Source organism: Macaca nemestrina, chromosome 8, assembly GCF_043159975.1.
Source record: "Macaca nemestrina isolate mMacNem1 chromosome 8, mMacNem.hap1, whole genome shotgun sequence".
Lineage (NCBI taxonomy): Eukaryota > Metazoa > Chordata > Mammalia > Primates > Cercopithecidae > Macaca > Macaca nemestrina.
In genome coordinates this window covers 32889068-32912256 of record NC_092132.1, presented here as the reverse complement: position 1 = coordinate 32912256, position 23189 = coordinate 32889068, and the positions used below count along the sequence as shown (strand labels likewise).

The 23189-nt window shown below is 33.6% G+C and overlaps 2 protein-coding genes across 7 annotated transcripts in view; one reads left to right on the top strand and one right to left on the bottom strand.

Moving 5' to 3' along the window:
* Window positions 1-23189, bottom strand: part of LOC105475960 (CUB and Sushi multiple domains 3) — a 1218758-nt gene that overhangs the window by 292600 nt on the left and 902969 nt on the right. The window lies entirely within an intron of this gene.
* Window positions 18345-18770, top strand: LOC112425612 (large ribosomal subunit protein eL30-like). Its single transcript, XM_024790985.2, is given in 2 exon segments — window positions 18345-18425; window positions 18507-18770. Coding segments are annotated over 2 exon segments (345 nt in total).

Below are 23189 nucleotides of genomic sequence, written 5' to 3'. Positions count from 1 at the left end.
AATGATAATAGCAATGATCACTGTCTCTATTTAGAGCATATAGTGTGCAAAGCACTTGACTAGCAGCTCAATTTACACTCGTAAGCTAAAACACAGAATCCTTACAAAGTGGTATTGTCACCCCATTTTTAAATGGGCAAAATGAGATCTTAAGGTCTCAGAGATCTTAAGTGCATGTTCTTAGCAGACCTGGAATTTGAACTTAACCAGCAGGGCTCTTCATCACTACAATGTGTTGTCTCAGCACAAACCTATCCCATTCCAGAAATAACATAAAGCCATATCCTACTAGTGGAACTCTGACAGTTGTTTATTGAGGAAAGAACTGACTGAAAACAATTAGACCAATTTGAAATGGAAAGGCAAGAAATGTTGAACTATTTGCATCCCTTTATTACACATAAAAATATGTTGCTGCCTACATTTTTATTATAATGGAAAGCAGAAAAGAAAGATGCAAGGTTATACTTGTGGTTATTAAAAATAATAGAAATAAAATTTATTCATATACATCTCCAAGTTTAGCCATGTATATGCCAAATATATGCCAAATAACATTTTAAAGTAACTACAATATGAAGAACATTTCCACTCCAACTGCTTTTTCACTCTTTCTCCTTCTCATCCCTTATTTTGTTTTATTTCTTCTTTATAATTTTTTGAGAGGGCAAAGCAATAGATAAAAGCACTCTCTTCTTAACACCATCAAATCGATCACCCCACTGGTATTTTCATCCATATTTTGTTCCCCATCTTTTAAAATGGAGAAGTTGGCCTTGTTCTATAAAAAGCCAACCCTAGCTCCTGTGTTGCTGGTATTAAACAATGTTAAGGACTTCATTCCTAAATGTTTTTCATCTCCTCTGCATTACTAGCACATTGGATCATTCTCATTCGCATGTACAGTACTATACTGGATCATTCTCAACAGCTTGTAATTGTGGCTTATATCTTCTATCTAAAATAAACAAACAAAACTTTATAATATCCCCATCCTCTTTCAGCTGCTTTCCCATTTCTTTGCTTTCTTTAATAGAAAATCTATTACATATATCTCCTGAGAGAAGTTTCTATACAATTGTCTCCAGTTTTATTGTCAGTCTTTCCTCTATTCCACTATTTTTAAGTCCAGGCTGCCAAATCCAGTGGTAACTTTTATGCTTTCTTTCAAAAACCTTTCAGCAACATTTATTAGAGCTGACTATTCCTTCCTTCTTCAAGCGCTTTTTTTTTTGGTTTGGTTTGGTTTTGTTTTCTGGCCTCCAATTCATCGGTCTAATCTGGTTTTCTTTCTGGCTTATTAGCGTCTCTCTTTTGGTATCTTTTGCTTTTGTTACTTGATAACCTGATGACTGAGGGCTGGAGCACCTTAGGAATTAGTCCTTAATGCTCTTATCCCTTCTTTCCACAATTTCTCAGTAAATAACTTCACAAGTTTAAATATTATTTTTAGCTTGATGTCCCTGAAATTTATATATCCAGCCTTAACTTTTTTTCTGAGCTCTTAACCATTCTCTTCAAGTGCCTATTTAACTTCTGTACTTAGATATCTAGTAGGTTCCTCAACTTACCATGTCCAAAATATTGCAAAATTATAAAACCTTTCAATCTTCTGATTTGGAAAGTAAAAATGTAAAAAATAAGTATAAAATTTCACCTATGTAAATTTTCCCTAGAAACTTGATGTCATTGCAAATGTACTTCTAATTTATTATAACCAGATAAAAATATGTTTTAGAAATATATTCAAAATAGAAGGTAAAAATCACTGGCATAGGAAATAGAGTGAACATTAGCAAAATTATAAAATCTTCTAGTTTTTATTCTATTTTTATGCCAGTTATTTTACTTTATATGGTAGCATTTATTTCTAATGAAATGAGTTTTTCTGATTGTTATAATAAATTAGAAATAAATTTGCTATGATAAATTTTTACTTTCAAAATAGAACTTTTTTTCTTCTGCTAAAAACAAATAACTGTGCCCATGGCAATTTTTTCTTTAAAATTCTCATTACCCTGAATGTGAAAAAAAGATAGACATGTAAAAGTAATGCAATTTTATAACTGCTTATACATAGTAGAAACAATTTTTCAAGATATGTTGTTTTATTCTAATTGTTTTTAAGGAATCTGTTTGAATTATTATAAAAGAATGTATGCTTATCTGAGAAAACATATGTTACTTAGAAATTGTTTTTACAATACCATCAATCTTCATCACTGATCTAAATCCACTGAAAGAGTTCATAGCATTCATCATTAAGTAATATGTCCTTATCAAATCTAGCTTTGCTATGCCCTAGGAAGAAATCAACTGTCCATCTCTATAAGAATTGTAAGAGAACTTTTCACTATAGTTAAAAATGAGTGAATGAATGAATGAATGAAACTGTCATTTGTCATTTCAGTGTATGCTGAAGGTTTATTTATAATATGGTATTATTTTGAAGCCAGGAGATGTTTATGTCAAGTGTGCTATAACAATATTTACATTCCATTTTAATTGCTTTAATCTGTTATGAATAATCTACGGTTTGTTCAGGAAAAAAAAACAGATGGCACTTACTACTACAAAATATAACTGAGTTCTCATTATTGCTACTGTAAATATACTTCTCACTTATTTTATCTTTGCTTCCATCTAATTGGAAATATAATTTCATTAGAAATATGGGAATATAATTTCATTAGAAATATGCACTTCACTTAATATAGATTTCACAAGCCTAGCTGGTGCATATGTAGTTTTCAACTGAAATATGGATGATTACTTGAAGTCAGAGATAAGTTGAACTACCATTGTGGTGACAAAAGCAAAACAAACAAACAAACAAACAAACACTCCAGTTTTCTTATTGCATTGCTTGGTATAACAAAGAATAAATATACTGAAATCACTCGTAAGTTCTTATGTGTCCTTTCTGTTCAGGAAATCAAGTTTTTGGTATAAACTTGTTTATTTCAAGACCTTTCAAAGAAGAAAAATCTTGGATTTCATACAGTTGGATGAGTAATGATATCAGAAGCAGGAGACTTAGACTTAGTGCACCATATTAAGAAAAGATGCTAATCCCTGGTATTAGTTCCCTGAATCTTTCCTGCCTCATCTGTAAAACTGGCCTAGGGGCGGGGCGCGGTAGATCAGGCCTGTAATCCCAGTACTTTGGGAGGCCGAGGAGGGCAAATTACGAGGTCAGGAGATTGAGACCATCCTGGCTAACACGATGAGAAACCCTGTCTCTACTAAAAATACAAAAATTTAGCCGGGCGTGATGGCAGGCACCTGTAGTCCCAGCTACTCGGGAGGCTGAGGCAGGAGAAAGGCGTGAACCCGGGAGGTGGAGCTTGCAGTGAGCCAAGCTCAAACCACTGCACTCCAGCCTGGGCAACAGAGTGAGACTCTATCTCAAAACAACAACAACAACAACAAAAAACTAAAAAAACACAAAAAACTTGGTCTAGGAATATTTCATCTGTTTTATTTAGAATCAGACAAAATATTAAATTTTTATTCTAACAATTACATTCACAATTCTATGAAAATATAATTCTGAAATAAAAAAAGACAAGTAGATTTTAATATGCACTGTATAGGTTTTCTAAGAAGTAATTTTATATTTTTTGCAGTGTGTCAGGAGACTTAGCAAGGTCATGGTCCAAATTTGGTATTCACAATTTCTTACATCCCTCTCTTTCAGCTTTATTCCCTTATATTTTTCTATTGGCTAAAAATGACACTGTATTCTCCACTTCACTATCTATAAGAAAACCAAGATGGGTAATGGGAATACTTAACCTGTGAGAAAAATCCCATCCAGAGTCAAATCAATCAGAAAATATTTGAAATGCAGATGGTAACCTAGAGGTGGATTTCACCCTGGAGAATTTTGCCCTTGATTGAGCCCTTGCTTTGTACATGATCCATCAATTTTATAAAGAATATTCAACATCATTATTAGGCCCACATTCTGCCAGCTACTCAGAAATGTGGCTATCTTTAGAATTTCATTATGTTACTAAGGATACATCTAATGATATGGCAAGTCAGGTTAAAGTTGATGGCAGCATGACAGACACATTCCCGTCAACCCAGGAGAGAAACAAAGCTGCTTAATGCATGGTATGGAAAAGAAACCTCAAAACCAGTGTTGTAATACACTTCCAAGTATATAGAAATCTCTTTTTTAAAAATGCATATGCATTTATTTATTATACCAAATAATTATTGAACCAGGTATCATGCTTGATTTTGGAGATATTGACAGGAACAACACAGCCCTGCTTTCATAGATTCTTATGCTCTAGGATGCTTACAAAAGTGAGGGTACAATCAATGATATGTTTTGTGGAATCAAAGGTCTGTTAGCTTGAAGACTGTCAAAAGGATCTGTACAAGAAACTCATTTCACATCCAAAGATTATAGAAAAGTATATGAGTCGATTTGAAATAGAATTCTAGTATATGGAGATGACCAATATAAGTAAAAAAAAAAAGAGAGAAATTATGTAAAAATGGTTTCACATTACTTCTAACTGACAGTATACAGTATTTGTGTGCTTTTAGTTTTACATTTTTACAAAATTTACCCATTCAATCAGATTCATTAAATATTTACTAAGTACCAAGTACCATATGCCGTGCCAAGTTATGGGGACACACATATCAAGGATGACATTCTTACCCTTTAGGGAACACAGGCTAAGAGGAGAGTAGATGCAAAAATAGTTTTCAAATAGTAACATGTGTATCAAAATCTGAGGACTTTGTTATTGAAACTGAAAAAATTGTTAAGCATGAAACAAGAAGCAAAAACTAAATAAAATTAAATAATTATAATATGTATTGAGTAACATAATTGATATTATATTGATGCATGTCTCAAAATAGTTATCTATACAAAACTATTTTAAAAATAAAATAATTACTAAAAAATTAAAATGACATATCTGTGTACAAAAGCATCTTCTTTATGCGAATTTCCTGAATATTAAAATAACATGCAAAATAATCATTTGTGTTACACATTTTCATTCTTTAATTGGTTTCTTAGCCACATTTAATGCCTTTTTTACTATGTTTTCTAAAGAATGTGTTTTTTCAATATATTCTTATTTTTATTAGTATTGCTAGAAACATTTTTATATATTTTAAACTGTCGGTAGCTCAACTGATGTCATCATAAGCCATACTATTTTTAATTGAGAAAATTTCCTCTTTATTTTATTTTTTTTTAATTTTTATTTTATTTTTATTTTTTTTGAGACGGAGTCTCGCTGTGTCCCCCAGGCTGGAGTGCAGTGGCACGATCTCGGCTCACTGCAAGCTCCGCCTCCCGGGTTCACGCCATTCTCCTGCCTCAGCCTCCTGAGTAGCTGGGACTACAGGCGCCCACTACCACGCCTGGCTAATTTTTTGTATTTTTAGTAGAGACGGGGTTTCACCGTGGTCTCGATCTCCTGACCTTGTGATCCGCCCGCCTCGGCCTCCCAAAGTGCTAGGATTAGAGGCGTGAGCCACCACGCCCGGCGAAAATTTCCTCTTTATAGGTGTTAAGCTACCTGGTAAGCTTAGGGTTAATTCTCTGAAATGAAGAAAAATTTCCATTTAATTTTTATTTTCATTAAGCAATATGTAAACATTTCAGCTCAAATATTTTCACATGTATTGAATTTTAACTTTTTTTCAGAATACATTTTTTGACACACTTTTATAATATGAAACTTGTCAAACAAGTTTTCTAAAATTATAATTTTTTGAAATATTTATCTACAAGCTGTATAATTATATACAAAATAAATTTTATAAATACAATTTTATTTATATATAATTTATATTAAATAAACATTTTCTTAACTTTATTCTATCCCAGAATAAAGTGGACATGTAATCCAATTAAAAATAACTATCAAAAGATCCTTTCTTCAACAAGTCAAGGCATACTAAAATATTAAAGTTTGAAATTTTCATTCTTTTAAAGAAATCACACTTAAATGTCTTCCTGTTTATTGTTTTCAATAATTGCTATTTACTTAAAATTCTAAAAGCTGAAGATTGTTAGCACTCTACTAACTGAATACTTTAAGATTTTCAATGGATTTTAATGAATAGCTATCAAAATGTAAAGGTTTTATTTTCAAAATCATTCAGTATCATAGTAGGGCATTTTGGTTTATTTGCAAAATAGTACTTCAAAAAACTCAAACCTTTCTAGGACTTATTGACAATGATCAGGATAAAGAGAACATGGCACTGGCATATTATATTCTTTCATTAATTTTTTGAATCAGCTTTATTTTCTCTCTCTCTCACTCTCTCTCTGTGTCTCTCACAACCACACCCAGACACGCACACCACTTAGCTCAATTATTTCAATTACATACAAAATATTTGTATATTTTAACAACAGTTCTATTGTGATGGGTAAATATTACAATTTTATTGGTTGCAGTTATGAATTCTGTGTTCATAACAACCAATTCCTAGTACATTTCTGTTTTTTAATTTTGTAAGAGATTTGTTTTTATTATGAGGTTATGTACCACCAAAATTTACATTTGTATTTTATCACAAAATAAATAATTTTATCTTTAATATTAAATTTTAATTTGTGGCCTTTGCTCACTTTCAAATATTTAAAAGATTTTAAATATTAAGTTTATAGTTTTTTAAAAAGGGTTGTGATGTTTATAACATATGTAAAAGTAAGATAAATGAAAACATGCCCCAAAGACCTGAAGGAGGAAATGGAAATATACTATTAGAAGGTTCTTACATTATATGTGAGGTGGTATTATATTATTTAATGATAGGTTTGTCTATTTGACATATGACAGGTTTTCATAAGCTAAAGATACACGTTACAAGTGTTAGAGCAAATGCTTTCCTTTCCTCCCAAAAGAGGTATAGCTAATAAGCTAACAGAAGAGAAAAAATGATGGTAAAATAAAAGGAACAATTAACAGGTGGATTCAATTTTATATATATATATACATATATATATATATATATATATAGCAATATGGTAGACAAAGTTTGATCAAGTGAATAATTGTACTAAACATAAATGGTCTAATGCTTAAAAGACTCCAACTAAGGGATAGAGATTTTCAAACTATAAAACATCAAGATGCAACCATAAGCTATTTACTAGTAGTCTACTTTAAATATAAAGACACTGGTAACTTAAAAGTAAAAAGATGCTAAAAGGCAGAACATGCCACACTAATCATAGGATATACATATAGACAAAGTAAATTTTAACACAGGAAAATTACCAGAGAAAAAGAGAGAGATTTCATATTAATAAAAGAATCAAAAAAGGTTAAAAAAAAAACCCATAGTATCCAAAATGTATGCAGCTCATAACATATCTTCAAACTGCATGAAGCAAAAAATAAAAGTAAAAGATGAAAAGAATAGACAAATGTGAAACTGCACTGGGGCATTTTAACACTTTTCTTGAGTAGTTGATAAAATAAGTGAGCAGGAAGTAATGATAGTGAATAATTAACACTATCAACAAAATTGATACTTATAAAACACTGCAAAAACTATGGGAATACACTTTTTTTAGGTAGGTGCACAAGGTTTTTTTTTTTTTTTTAAAACATGCTGGGCTATGGTTTTCTCAGTAAAACAAGCTTCAGTAAATTTGTTTGTTTGTTTATTTGTTTGTTTATTTTGAGACAGAGTCTTGCTCTGTCACCCAGGTTAGAGTGCAGTGGCACGATCTCGGCTCACTGTAAGCTCCGCCTCCCAGGTTCACGCCATTCTCCTGCCTCAGCCTCCGGAGTAGCTGAGACTACAGGCGCCCACCACCACGCCCGGCTAATTTTTTGTATTTTTAGTAGAGACAGTGTTTCATATGTTAGCCACGATGGTTTTGATCTCCTGACCTCGTGATCCACCCGCCTCGGCCTCCCAAAGTGCTGAGATTACAGGCGTGAGGCACCGCACCCGGCCTAAGTCTCAGTAAATTTAAAAATAATAAAATACTAATTTTAACTGAATTTATAATATATGTTTAACTTTAACACAATCAACTGTCAAAGACTTTGACATCATGAAATGAACACAAAAATAAAACTTGCATTGGAATTTAAGTATTTGAGGCAATCAATGTTACTGATTCTCTAATTGACGCAATTGACGTGACTCATATAAAAATAGATTTATTCAACTATTTGTGAAGTTCTGCTAAGGGAGTTGGTGTATTAACACTCTTCTTACATTCTCAGAAGATAATTTAGAATACAATGTGATGAAATTAGTATAGTAGAGTTTTCATTTCACCTAAATACAAAGTCCTCCTTTTTAAAACACGTTTGTGTCTTCTGGTTTTCACATCATCAGTGAAAACACTATGGTCCTCATGTATGTTAACATACCCTGTATGCAAGTTGCAAGTTCATCACCACTTTTTAAAAAGAAAATTTAATTGAGTTTTTTTGTAATTAGTGTGCAGACATTATTAGCAGTTTGTACATAATCCTTAATATAAATATTAAAAATCTAAAAATCTTGTAGCTAATCCAAACATCTATTCCAATGATTTATCATCTTAAAGTTTGTAGGCAATTTACTCATAAAAAAGAATACCAAGTAATAATATCTTAAAATAACTAGTTATACACTCTTAGGTCTAAAGTCCCAACATATACCAAGATTTAAAGACAGAAAACCAGGATTCAAACACAGTAAATTCTTCAATTAAAATATCCCATTCTTCATAACACACTAGCAAGTAATTAGGAAAGAAAAACCTATTACTAACAAAAATATCGTGATGCTAGTGATAAATTGAATACCAAGGAGCACTTTAATTTAGGAAATAATTCCAATAAAAAGAACATGACAAGTGACATCAGCATGATGGCGAAGTAGAAAATCCTGTACACTCTACCCCCCAAAAAACACAAATTTGGGAACAAATCATCAACAAATTTCCTTTATGAGAAATCCAGAAACTAAATGAAAGGCTCCTGCAGCCCAGGTGAATGTGAAACCAGACTGACCAAAACTAGAAGAGAGATCCAGAACACCCTCTCGCCAGAATCCCCACCACTGGCACAGTGCTATATCTATATAATCAGGAAGAGATTCATTCCTAGCTCCCAGCTTCTCCCGGAGGAGAAAGGGCTTGGTTTCCACATGCATCACCCCAACGATTCCAAGAGGGCTCTGCAAAGGTCTGGCTTCTCTCTTGCCAGTCTTGGATCTCTGATGGGACCAGCACAGTATATTAGCTGGGGAAAACAAAGATGGAAGCTAGGGGCATCAAGCTTCCCTGCTGCTCAGATGTCCCAAGTCTTCTTTGTGCTCAGCATAACATGAGCAGCAACAACAACCACAAACAAACAAACAAACAAACAAAAATTAGCTCTCAGCTTCTCTCTGAGAAGAAAATGAGTTTATCTGAGCATCCAATGCCCCAACTTTGCCAGGACTGCCCAAAGAACTGGCAACTATTTGCCAGTCTTACAACTCTAACTGGTCTGCCACAAATAAGGGATAATGGAAATAGTGATTTGGACGGGTAGGTGTCATAGTTTCCCCCAGTGGGTCAGCACAGAGCAAACACGCAAAAAGCACAGCTAGTGGGGTACAGTGGCTCACACCTATAATCCGAGTACTTTGAATATTTGAAAGGCCGAGTTCAGGAGTTCAAGATCAGCCTGAACAGCATGGCAAAACCACATCCCCACAAAAAATACAAAAATTAGCCAGCAGAGTGGTGCATGTCTATAGTCTCAGCTACTGAAAAGGCTGAGGCAGAAGGATCAATTTGAGCCTGGGAGGTTGAGACTGCTGTGCATTGTGAGTATGCCACTGCACTACAGCCTGGGTGATAGAACAAGACTCTGTCTCAAAAAAACAAACCAACAAAACCCATCTGTCTGTTTCTCCTTGTAAAGAGAAACAGTTTTTGGTAGAAACTGTAGAATCTCTGGCCAGGTTGATTGATGGTGGTCTTCTCTGGTACAAGCAGAGTCTGGGCAGATGGGATGCAGTGTGTGTAATTGGATAATACACATATGCCAATGCAGAGCATCAAGGAAAATTAAGAATCAAAAAAATAATTCAAACAAAGGAATACGATAAATCTCCATACAACAACCTTAACAAAATGAAGTTATACAATTTATCTGACAGAAAAGTCAAAATAACTATCATAAAGATGCCCACAAGGGTCAAGAGAATCATGTATGAACAAAATGAGAATTTCAACAGACAGACAGAAAATATAAGAAAGTACCAAACAGAAATCATGGGACTGAAGAACACAATAACTGAAGTGAAAAATAACTAGTGAGGTTCAGCAGCAGACTAGATCGAGCTAATAAAAGGACCAGCAACTCAAGGAGACATCATTAAAAATACTTCAGTCAAATGGGCAAAAACTAGAAGCATTCCCTTTGAAAACTGGCAAAAGACAGGGATGCCCTCTCTCACCACTCCTGTTCAGCATAGTGTTGGAAGTTCTGGCTAGGGCAATCAGGCAGGAGAAAGAAATAAAGGGTAATCAATTAGGAAAAGAGGAAGTCAAATTGTCCCTGTTTGCAGATGACATGATTGTATATTTAGAAAACCCCATCATCTCAGCCCAAAATCTCCTTAAGCTGATAAGCGACTTCAACGAAGTCTCAGGATAAAAAATCAATGTGCAAAAATCACAAGCATTCCTATACAGCAATAACAGAGAGTTCATGAGTGAACTCTCGTTCAGAACTGCTACAAAGAAAATAAAATAGCTAGGAATCCGACTTACAAAGGATGTGAAGGATCTCTTCAAGGAGAACTACAAACCACTGCTCAACAAAATGAAAGAGGATACAAACAAATGGAAGAACATTCCATGCTCATGAATAGGAAGAATCAATATTATGAAAATGGCCATACTGCCCAAGGTAATATATAGATTCAATGCCATCCCCATTAAGCTACCAATGACTTTCTTCACAGAATTGGAAAAAACTACTTTAAAGTTCATATGGAAACAAAAAAGAGTCCGCATCGCCAAGACAATCCTAAGTCAAAAGAACAAAGCTGGAGGCATCACGCTACCTGATTTCAAACTATACTACATAGCTACAGTAACCAAAACAGCATGGTACTGGTACCAAAACAGAGATATAGACCAATGAAACAGAACAGAACCCTCAGAAATAATACCACACATCTACAACCATCTGATCTTTGACAAACCTGACAAAAACAAAAAATGGGGAAAGGATTCCCTGTTTAATAAATGGTGGTGGGAAAACTGGTTAGCCGGCTATATGTAGAAAGCTGAAACTGGATCCCTTCCTTACACCTTATACAAAAATTAATTCAAGATGGATTAAAGACTTTGATGTTAGACCTAAAACCATAAAAATCCTGGAAGAAAACCTAGGCAATACCATTCAGGACATAGGCATGGACAAGGACTTCATGACTAAAACACCAAAAGCAATGGCAACAAAAGCCAGAATTGACAAATGGGATCTCATTAAACTAAAGAGCTTCTGCACAGCAAAAGAAACTACCATCAGAGTGAACAGGCAACCTACAGAATGGGAGAAAATTTTTACAATCTAGCCATCTGACAAAGGGCTAATATCCAGAATCTACAAAGAACTTAAACAAATTTACAAGAAAAAAATCAAATAACCCCATCAAAAAGTGGGCAAAGGATATGAACAGACACTTCTCAAAAGAAGACATTTATGCAGCCAACAGACACATGAAAAAATGCTCATCATCACTGGCCATCAGAGCAATGCAAATCAAAACCACAATGAGATACCATCTCACACAGGTTAGAATGGCAATCATTAAAAAGTCAGGAAACAACAGGTGCTGGAGAGGATGTGGATAAATAGAAACACTTTTACACTGTTGGTGGGACTGTAAACGAGTTCAACCATTGTGGAAGACAGTGTGGCGATTCCTCAAGGATCTAAAACTAGAAATACCATTTGACCCAGCCATCCCATTACTGGGTATATACCCAAAGGATTATAAATCATGCTGCTCTAAAGACACTTGCACATGTATGTTTATTGTGGTACTATTCACAATAGCAAAGACTTGGAACCAACCCAAATGTCCATCAATGATAGACTGGAGTAAGAAAATGTGGCACATATACACCATGGAATACTATGCAGCCATAGAAAAAGGATGAGTTCATGTCCTTTGTAGGGATATGGATGAAGCTAGAAACCATTCTAAGCAAACTATCGCAAGGACAGAAAACCAAACACCGCATGTTCTCACTCATAGGTGAGAATTGAACAATGAGAACACTTGGACACAGAGTGGGGAACATCACACACTGGGGCCTGTAGTGGGGTGGGGAGAGGGGACAGGGATAGCATTAGGAGATATACCTAATGTAAATGATGAGTTAATGGGTGCAGCACACCAACATGACACATGTATGCATATGTAACAAACCTGCACATCGTGCATATGCACCCTAAAACTTAAAAGTATAATAAAATAAATAAATAAATAATAAAATTAATTCAATCAAAAGAGCAAAAAGAACGAAATAATGAAAAAGTGAAGAAATCTTAAGGCTCACAATTTAGGGACCAATATTTACATTAGGAGAGTGTCAGAAGGAGAAGAGAAAAAGAAAAAAAAACAAAATAGTTTACTCAAGCAAATAATAGCTAAAATCTTCCCAAATCTGGAGAATGAAATGAACATCCAGACCCAAGAACTCCAAAGAACACCAAATAAGAGTAACCTAAAGAAATCCACACTGAGACACATTACAAGCAAATTGTCAATAGTCATTAAAGACAAAGAAAACATTTTGAAAGCAGAAAGACAAAAAGAACTTGTCACATATAAGGGGAAGCTCCCTAAGAGTAGCTATTTCAGCAGAAGCTTTGGAGACCATAAAGGAGGGTGATGGTATATTTCAAATGTGAAAAGAAAAAATAGCCTACCACCGTACATGGCCAAACTGTCTTTCAAAAATGAAGGACAGAAAAAGACTCCCAAACAAAAGTTGAAGGAGCTCATCACCACTAGACATGCCTTACAAGAAATGCTAAGAAAGGTCTTCAATTTGAAATGAAAGGATTCTATATATCAAACATACAACACAAGAATATATAAAACTCAGTTGCGACTTTGCATTAGAAGTCTGTGTTGATCCTACCACAGTGGAACACAGCATTTGGCAGAATTCCAAAGCCCTTGACTCTGGGCCAGTACCCACAGAGGGAATATTCATTCTCACACCAGGCAGGACAGAAATCTGTAGCCACAGTCACAGCAAAAGGGCTTAAGCCCTAGCTGACTGAAATGGTCTTGGGCCTCAAATAAATTTGAGTGGCAGCAATTCTGTAGTGACCATGGTCTTTGGGTGAGTCCCAGTGCTGCACTGACCTGGAAGGTTGTGTTATGGTGCAACCCAGAGTGACATCAGCTGCAGGGGCCACAGAAGTGCAGATGTCACCCCTCACCTAACTCCAGGTAGCATAGTGCAGAGACAAAGAGAGAGACGGGACATCTTCCACTTGAGGGAAGGAGAGGGAAGAGTACTGGGGACTTGGCCTTGTAAACTAGCACACTGCCACCACAGCACAACACAGCATGGGGCAGATCCCCAAAGCCCCTGATTTCAGGCCACTGCTTCCATCATTTCTTCTAGATACATTCCATGTCAGAAGGAAATCTGCTACTCTGGCAGGATGGAACAAACCCAAATCTGAGCTAGCTTCACTACCAGCTGATTAAAGTGGCCTGAGGCTATCAATAAACATCAGCAGCCGTCAGGCCGTGATTATGGGCATTGGGTGAGCCTCAGTACTATGCTGGTCTGGAAGGTTGCAGGCTTTGGGTGCAATCCAGCATGATGCCAGTTACAACAGCCACAGGAATGGTCACATCACCCCTTCCCAAACTCCAGGCAGCTGAGTATGAAGAGACTCCTGTTTGAGGGAAAGAGAGGAGAGTGAGTGAAGGATCATCCTGGCAACCCAAGAAATTCTCCATGATCTCTCAAAAGTCCATCAGAAATAAGTACATAAAAGTCCACAAGATAGTTACAGTGTAATTGGACTTAGAATATTCTCTAGTACTGAAACAGCTGAAGTGACTACAAGCTTGGGGAACTCAATAATAAATCCTGTTTGAATTTTTGAAACGTTCTCTGAAGAAGGATGGGTACTAACAAGGCCAGACTGTGAAGACTGAAATAACTAACTCTATAATGCCCAGACATTGATTGACACATGTCCACAAGTCTCAAGAACATTCAAGAAAATATGATCTAACCAAACAGACTAAGTCACCAGTGATTAACCTTGGAGTGACCGAGATGTGCAACCTTTTGGTGAATTCAAAACAGCTAATTTGAGGAAGCTCAATGAACTTCCAGAAACTCAGATAATCAATTTAGAAGTTTATTCGAGAAATTATATATGTGTGTGTGTGTGTGTGTGTGTGTAAAATTTAAAAAATCAAATAGAAACCTACAAACCTACAGATGAAAAATACAGTTGATGAACTGATGAATGCAAAAATGCATTAGAGTGTCTCAACAGCAGAATTGATTAAGCAGAGGAAATAATTCATGACCTGGAAGACAGGCTATTTGAAAATATACAATCAAAGGATTAAGAAGAATAAAGAAGGCTTACAAGATTTAGAAAACGGCTTCAAGAAGGCAAATCTAAGTGTCATTGGACTTAAAAAAGGAGTGAGAGGTAGGGATACAAAGTATATTCAAAGAAATGATAACAGAGAACATTCCAAATTTAGAGAAAAATATGACTATACAGGTACAAAAAGGTCAAAGATCACAAAGCAGAGTCAACCAAAATAACACTATCCCAGGGCATTTAATAATCAAACTCTCAAATGTCAAGGACAAAGAGGATTCTACAAACAGCAAAAGCAAAGCAAATAACATATAAATGAGCTACGATTTGGCAGTAGACTTCTCAGCAAGCTATGAGAGAGTATCATGGAATATTCAAAGTGCTAAAGGCAAAAAAATTTCTAACCAAGAATATAGTAGTGAGAAAAACTGTCTTTCAAACATGAAGGAGAAATAAAAACTCACAGACAAACAAAAGCTAAGAGACTTCATCATCATAACTGTCTTATAAGAAATGCTAGTGGGAGTCCTTCTATCTGAAAGAAAGGGATGTTAATATACAGCAAGAAATCATCTGAAAGTATAAAACTCACTGATAAAATTAAGTACAAAGACAAATTCAGAATATTCTAATACTGTAATCTTGGTGTGTAACACTTGTATCTGTAGTCTGAAGACGAAAAGACACATCTATCAAAAATAATAACTATAACAATTTGTTATGAGATAGACAATATGGAAATATATAAATTGATACAACAAAAAGCCTAAATATGGAAAGCAGTAGGAAATCAAAATGCAGGGCTTTATAGATTTTTCTTTGCTTGTTTCTATGCTTTTCTCTGCCACCAAACTTAAGTAGCTATTAGTTTAAAATAACTTGTTACAACTAAAAGATTTTCTTTGTAAGCCACACAGTAATCACAAAACATAGGCTTATAATAGAGAAAGTAAAAATAAAAAGCAAGGGATTCAAACATACTACCTTTGTGGTTAAGAAAATCATTTAACTCATTACTTGTTATTGGTCTATTCAAGTTTTCTATTTCTTCATGGATCAATTTTGGTAGATTTATGAGTCCAGAAATTTGTGGTTAAGAAAATCAGTTAACCACAAAGGAAGTGAAGAAGAAAGAAAAAGAGGAGTTATAAAATAACCAGAAAAAAAAGTAACAAAATGGCATTAGTAAGTCCTTATCTATCAATAATGGCATTGAATGTAAATTGACTCAATTTTTAATTGAAAAACAAAGTGGCTGAATGAATTAAAAAATAAGACCCAAATTCATGCTGCCTGGAAGGAACATATTCATCTATAAGGACATGCATATATTGAGTGTGAAGGTATGAAAAAGGTATTTTATGCAAAGGGAAACCAAAAAAGAGCAAGAGTAGCTATACTTAGATAAAATAGATGGCAAGTCAAAAAACTAGAGATACAAAGGAAGTTATTATATAATAATGAAGGGCTCAATTTATCAAGAGGGCATAACAATCATAAATATATATGTACCCAATATCAAAGTGCCCAAATATTTAAAGGAGATATTAATACAGCTAAAGGAAGAGAGAAAGAACAATACAATAATAGTGGGGGACTTCAACTCTCCACAGCAGCAATGGATAGATTATCCAGACAGAAAATCAACAAAGAAACATTGGAATAAAACTACACTGCACACCAAATGGACCTACTTGACATCTTTACAAAAGATTGTATCCGGCTGCTGCAGAGTATACATACTTCTCATTAGTACCAGGAACATTCTCTGGGATAGAGCATAGGTTATGCCACAAAGCAAGTCTTGACAAATCCCAAAATATTTGAATCGTATAAGTATCTTTTCTGACTATAATGGAATAAAACCAGAAATCAAATACAAAAGAAACATTAGAAATTGTATAAATAACATGGAAATTAAATGACATGATCCTGAACAACCAATGGGTCAATGAAGAAATTAAGAAGGAGATTAAAATATTTCTTGAAAAAAGGAAATATAAACAAAACACCCCAAATAAAACCTAAAATATACAACAAAATCAGTACCAATTTATAGCAGGAAATACCTATAAAAAAAGTAGAAAGACTTCAAATTAACAATCTGATGCACCTCAAAGAGCTAGAAAACAATGACAAATCAAACCCCAAATTAGCAGAAGGAAAGAAGGAATAAAGATCAGAACAGGAAAAAAAAAAAAAAAAAAAAAAAAAAAAGGGGGTGAAAAAACACACAAAGTATAAAATGAAAACTCTTTTTTTGAAAAAATAAACTAAATTAACAATTTTTTCTTAGCTAGACTAAGAGAAAGGACAGAAGACTCAGATAAAAATCACAGGCAAAAAATGAGAGATTAAAACTGATACCACAGAAACACGAGGAATTATTAAAGACTATTATGAAGAAGAATACACAAAAAATGGGAAAACCTAGAAGAAGTACACAAATCTTTGGACACATAAATCTACCAAAATTGATCCATGAAGAAATAGAAAACTTGAACAGACCAAAAACAAACAATGAGTTGAAAGTGGTAAAAAAAAAAAAAAAAAAAAAAAGAAAGAAAGAAAAAAGGCTCCCATTGATGAAAAACTCAGGACCAAATTGATTCACTGCTAAATTCTACCAAACATTTAAAGAAGACCTAATACCAATTCTAATCACACTATTTCAAAGAATTGAAGAGGAAGTACACTTCCAAACTCATTCTATGAGGCCAATTTACTCTGATATCAGAATCAAAGACACAGCAGAAAAAGAAAACAAAGAGTCTCAACCAAATACTAGCAAACTAAACACAACACCACATTAAAAAGATCATTTACTGTGATCAAGTGGGATACATTCCTGGGATGCAAATATCATTCAACATATTCAAATCAGTGAACAGGATACATCTCATTAGCAGAATCATGGATATAAACTATATGCAGCATTTCAACAGATGCTAAAAAAAAAAAAAAAAGAAAAAAAGCTGTCAACAAAATTCAGCATCCCTTACTGATAACAGTTCTCAACAAACTGGTTATGGAAGGAATATATCTCAAAATAACAAAGGCCATATATAACAAACCAACAGCTAACATCATACTAAATGGAGAAATGTTAATAGCCTTTTTTTCTAAGATCTGGAACAAGACAAGGCCAAGAATGACCACTTTTATAACTTTTATTCATTATACTACTAAAAGTTCTGCCCAGATCCATTAAATGAGACAAAGAAATAAAAGGCATCTAAATTAGGAAGAAGTAATACTGTCCTTGTGTGCAAATGACATGATCTTATATTTAAAGGAACCTAAAGGTTCAACCAAAATGTTGTTAGAACTTATAAATAAACTCAGTAATGTGGCAGGATACAAAATCAACATACAAAACTCAGTAGCATTTTTATATGCCAATAACAAACCATATGAAAAAAATCATGAAATAAATCCCATTTACAATAGCTACAAAATATATAAAATACCTAGAAATAAATTTAACTAAAGGAGTGAAATCTCTCTACAATGAAATTTATAAAACGCTATTAAAAAAATAGGACGCAAGAAAAATGGTAATACATTTAATGTCCATAGATTGGAAGAATTAATATTTTTATAAGGTCTGTACTACCCAAAGTCATTTACAAATTCAAAGTAATTCCTTCCAAAGTACCAATGACATTTTCTTGCTCCCTGGCCATCTTGGCAGGTGCTCTTGAGTGGGGCCTGTCCTGCACCTAAGGCAGGAACATGGGGGCCACAAAGAAGAGGAAAACATCACTGGAGTCAATTAACTCTATACTCCAACTTATTATGAAAAGTGGAAAATATAGGCCAATATCCCAGATGAACATAGATGCAAAGAGCCTCAACCAAATACTAGCAAACTGAACACAACAACACATTAAAAAGATGCTAGGGTACGAGCCAACTCTGAAGATGATCAGACAAGGCAAAGCAAAATTCATCATCCACTCTAGAAACTGCCTGACTTTGAAGAAATCTGAATTATAGTAACAAGTATTATTGGCCAAAACTGGTATCCATCACTACAGAGGCAATAATACTGAATTGGGTACAGCATATGGAATATACTACAGACAACACATACTGGCTATCATTAAGCTGGGTGATTCTATCATTAGAAGCATGCCAGAACATTATGGTGAAAAATAAACAATGCAAAATTTTTATTTAATAAAACTTGTCAGAGTTCATTTTTTGTTAAAAAAATTACTAATGCCACTCTTCAGAGAAAATTTTTAAAAAATTCTAAAATTCCTATGGAATGACAAAAGATCCTGAATAATTAAAGCAATTGGAGCAAAGAGAATAAAGATAGCTTGGGGGCATCAAGCTATCTGACTTTAAAATATACTGCAAAGTTATAGTAAACAAGACAGTGTGATAAAAATAGACATATAGACAAATGGAAGAGGAAAAATAACTCAGAAATAAATCCATATATCTACAGCCAACTCATTTTTAACAAATACACTGTGAAAGGACTTCAATAAATGGTGCTGCAGAAATTGGATATCCACACGTAGAAGAATAAAACTAGACCCCTATCTCTCACCATATGCAAAACTAAAATCAAAATAGGTTAAGACTTAAATGTAAGTCCTTAATCTATGAAACTACCAGAAGAAAACATTGGGAAATACTTCAGGACATTAGTTCTGGCAAATACTTTGCATAAGACCTCAAAATACAGACAATACAAGCAAAACTAAATGAACGTGATTATATCAAACTAAACAGCTTCTGTAAAGCAAAGTAAATAATCAACAAAGTGAAGAGATAACCTGCAGAATGGGAGAACATATTTGCTAACTATCCATCTGACAAAGGATTAATAACCAGAATACGTAAGGAACTAAAACAACTCAATAGCAAAAAAACATAGCAAAACAAACCAAAACAAAAAAGAAACCCACAAATAATTCAATTAATAATTGAACAAATGCTTTGAATAGGCATTTTTCAAAATAAGACATACAAATAGCCACCAGGTAAATAAAAAAATGTTTAACATCACTAATCATCAGGGAAATGTGAATCAAAACCACAACAAGATATTATCACACACCAGTTAAAATGGCTACTATCAAGACAGAAAATAACATGCTGACAAAGATATATAAAAAAAAAAAAAAAGAGGGAATGCTCATGCACTGTTGGTGTGAATGTTAATTAATGCAGCAACTATATAAAATAGTATGAAGTTTCCCTTAAAACCTAAAAATACAACTACCACATGATCCAGCATTCCCACTGCTGAGTATTTACCCAAAAGAAAGAAAATTAGTATATCAAAGAGATAATTGCATGTCCATGTTTATTGCAACCCTATTCACAGTAACCAAGGTATTCAATCAACCATTATTTGATGAGTGGATAAAGAAAATGTGGTGTATATACACAATGGAATGTTACTCAGTCACAGGGCGGTGGGGAAACATAAAAACATGTCACAGTAACATTGGTGGAACTAGAGGACATTATGTTAAGTGAAATAAGCCAGCCACAGAATGACAAATATTGCATGTTTTCACTTATATATGGAAGCTAACAAAAAATTGATCTCTTGGATGTAGTGAGTCAAATGGTGGTTACCAGATACTGGGGATTGTAGCATTCCAATGGGATGAAGAGGGTACAAAAATACAGTTATATAGAAGGCACAAGTTCTATTGTTCAACAGCACAGAAGAGTGATGATAGTTAATAAGAACTTATTTTATATTTCAAAATAGCTAGAAGAGAATATTTAAAATGTACAACACAAAGAAATGATAAATGTTTGATATAATGAATATTCCAATTACTATTATTTGATAATTACATACTGTATGCATGTATCAAAATATCCCTTGTACCCCATAAATATGTACAACTATTACATATCAATAAAATAGAGAAATAGAAAATATCTCAAGACAAATGAAACAAAAACAAAATATGCCAAAATGCATGGGAAACAGAAAAAACAGGATTATGTAAGAAGTTCATAGCAATAAACATCTACATAAAAAGGAAAAATGTCTCAAATAAATAACCTAACTTTATACTTCAAGGAACTAGAAGAACAAAGAAGCTCACAGTTAGCAGAAGGAAGGAAATAATCAAGATTAAAGAAAATAGAAAAACAAAATAGAATATAGAAAAACAATTAAAAAATAAAACTAAAGTTGGCTTCTTGAAAATCTCAACACAATTGAGATTCCCTTAGCTATTCTAAGAAAAATGAGGTAAGACTAAAATAAATAAAATCAGAAAAGAAAGAATAGTGCTACAGACATAAGAGAGTACATTGAACAATTATATGATAACAAGCTGGATAATTTAGAAAAAAAAAGTGGATAAATTTATAGAAATATACAGGCTATCAAGACTAAATCATAAGAAATAGAAAGCCTGAACAGACTCATTACTAATAGGGCCACTTACACAGTATTTTAAAATCTCCCAACAAAGAAAAGCCCATGACCAGATGACTTCACTGGTGAATTCTACCAAACATTTAAATAAGAATTAATTTCTATCCTTCTCAAACTCTTCCCACCCAACCCCACAAATTGAAACAAACAAAACAAAACCAAAAACAAACAAACAAAACATTTCCAAACTCATTTTGTAAAGGCAATATTCCCTGATACCAAAGCCAGAAAAATATACCACAAGAAAAAAAAAAAAAAAAAAACTAGAGATCAATATTTCTGAAGAATATATGTGCGAAAATCCTCAACAAAATACTAGTAAACTAAATCCAACAGCATATTAAAATATTAAAAGGATCACACACAATGTCCAAGTCAGATTTATTCCTGGGACAGATGGATAGTTCAATATATAAAAATCAATTATTTTCATACACCATATTAACAGAAAAATGGATTAAGATCACATGATCACATGATAATTTCAATAGATGCAGAAAAGGCATTTGACAAAATTAAATATCTTTTCATGCTAAAAAAAAATCCTCAATGCATTAGGAATAGAAGAAAAATGTTTCAACATAATAAAGGCCATATATCAAAAACCCACAGCTAACATTGTACTGTTTGGAAAAATAAAATAAAATATAAAAAAATAATAAAACCTGAGAACTTTTCCTCCAAGATTAGAAATAAGTTAAGGATGCTCACTTCCCACTCCTATTGAGCATAGTACTGCTAGTCCTGGTCAGAGCAGTTAAGGTAAGAAAAAGAAACAAAAGGCCTCCACACTGAAAAAAAAAAAAAAAAAAAAAAAAAGGTAAAATAGTATCTGTTGGCAGATGACACAATCTTTTATATAGAAAATCCTAAAGATTTGTTGAAAAAAATTGTTGGAACTAATAAATTCAATAAAGTTTCAGGATACAAAATCAACATGCAAAAATCAATTGTGTTTCTACATACACTAACAATGAACTATCTAAAAAGGATACTCAGAAAACTATCTAATTTAAAATAATCTCATAAAGAATAAAATACTCAGAAATAATTTAACTAAGGAGGTGACAGACTTGTATACTGAAAACTATAAAACATTAATGAAAGAAATTAAAGATGCAAATGGAAGAACAGCCTCTGTTCATGGATTATAAATAGAAAAAAATCATTTCTACAATTCACATGAACCCAAAAATAACCTGAATACCAAATCAATTTTGGAGAAGAATAACAAAACAGAAGGCATCAGATCTCCTGATTTCAAATATATATTACCAAAGTACAATAATCAAAACTGCATGGTACTGGCATAAAGAGAGACATATAGAACAATGGAAGAGAATAGAGAGACCAGAAATAAATCTATGAAAGGGTAACAGGTCTGCACCTTAAGACAAGGAAACAAAAAGGTGTGGGAAGATGGGCAGGGATACCAGGAATGCACAAAGGGGAGAGTATAGTTTCCTTGACAAATGGTATTTAGAAAATTGGATATCCACAAGCAAAAAATGAAATTAGATCCTTATCTTATAGCATACACAAAAATCAACTCAAAATGGATTAGAAGCTTAAACACCAGATCTTAAGCTGTAAAACTTCCAGAAGGAAAAAAAAAAAAAAAAAAAAAAGAGAGAAGAAAGCTTTATAACGTTGGTATTCACAATGATTTCATGGACATGACACCAAAGGCATAGATGATGAAAACAAAAATAAACGAGCAGGAATGCAACCAACTTAAAAGCTTCTGTACAATCAACAAGGGTGAAATGGCAACCTATGGAAGGGGAGAAAATATTTTCAAGTCATACATGTAATAATAGATCAATATCCAAAATACGTAGGGAACCTCTACACCTCAATAGCAAATGACTGATATAAAACAGTCAAAGGTCTTGAATAGGCATTTCTACAAAAAAGGCATACAAATGGACAACAGGTATATGAAGAAATGGCTAACATCACTAATCATCAAGGAAATGCAAATTAAAATCTCAGTAATATATTACCTCATACCTGTCAGGAGGGTTATTATTTATACAAAAGGTGTTGGCAAGAATATGGAGAAATAGAAACTCTTACATGCTATTGGTGGGAATGCAAAATGGTGCAGCCACTATGGAAAATAGTATGAAGTTTCCTCAAAAAAGTTAAAA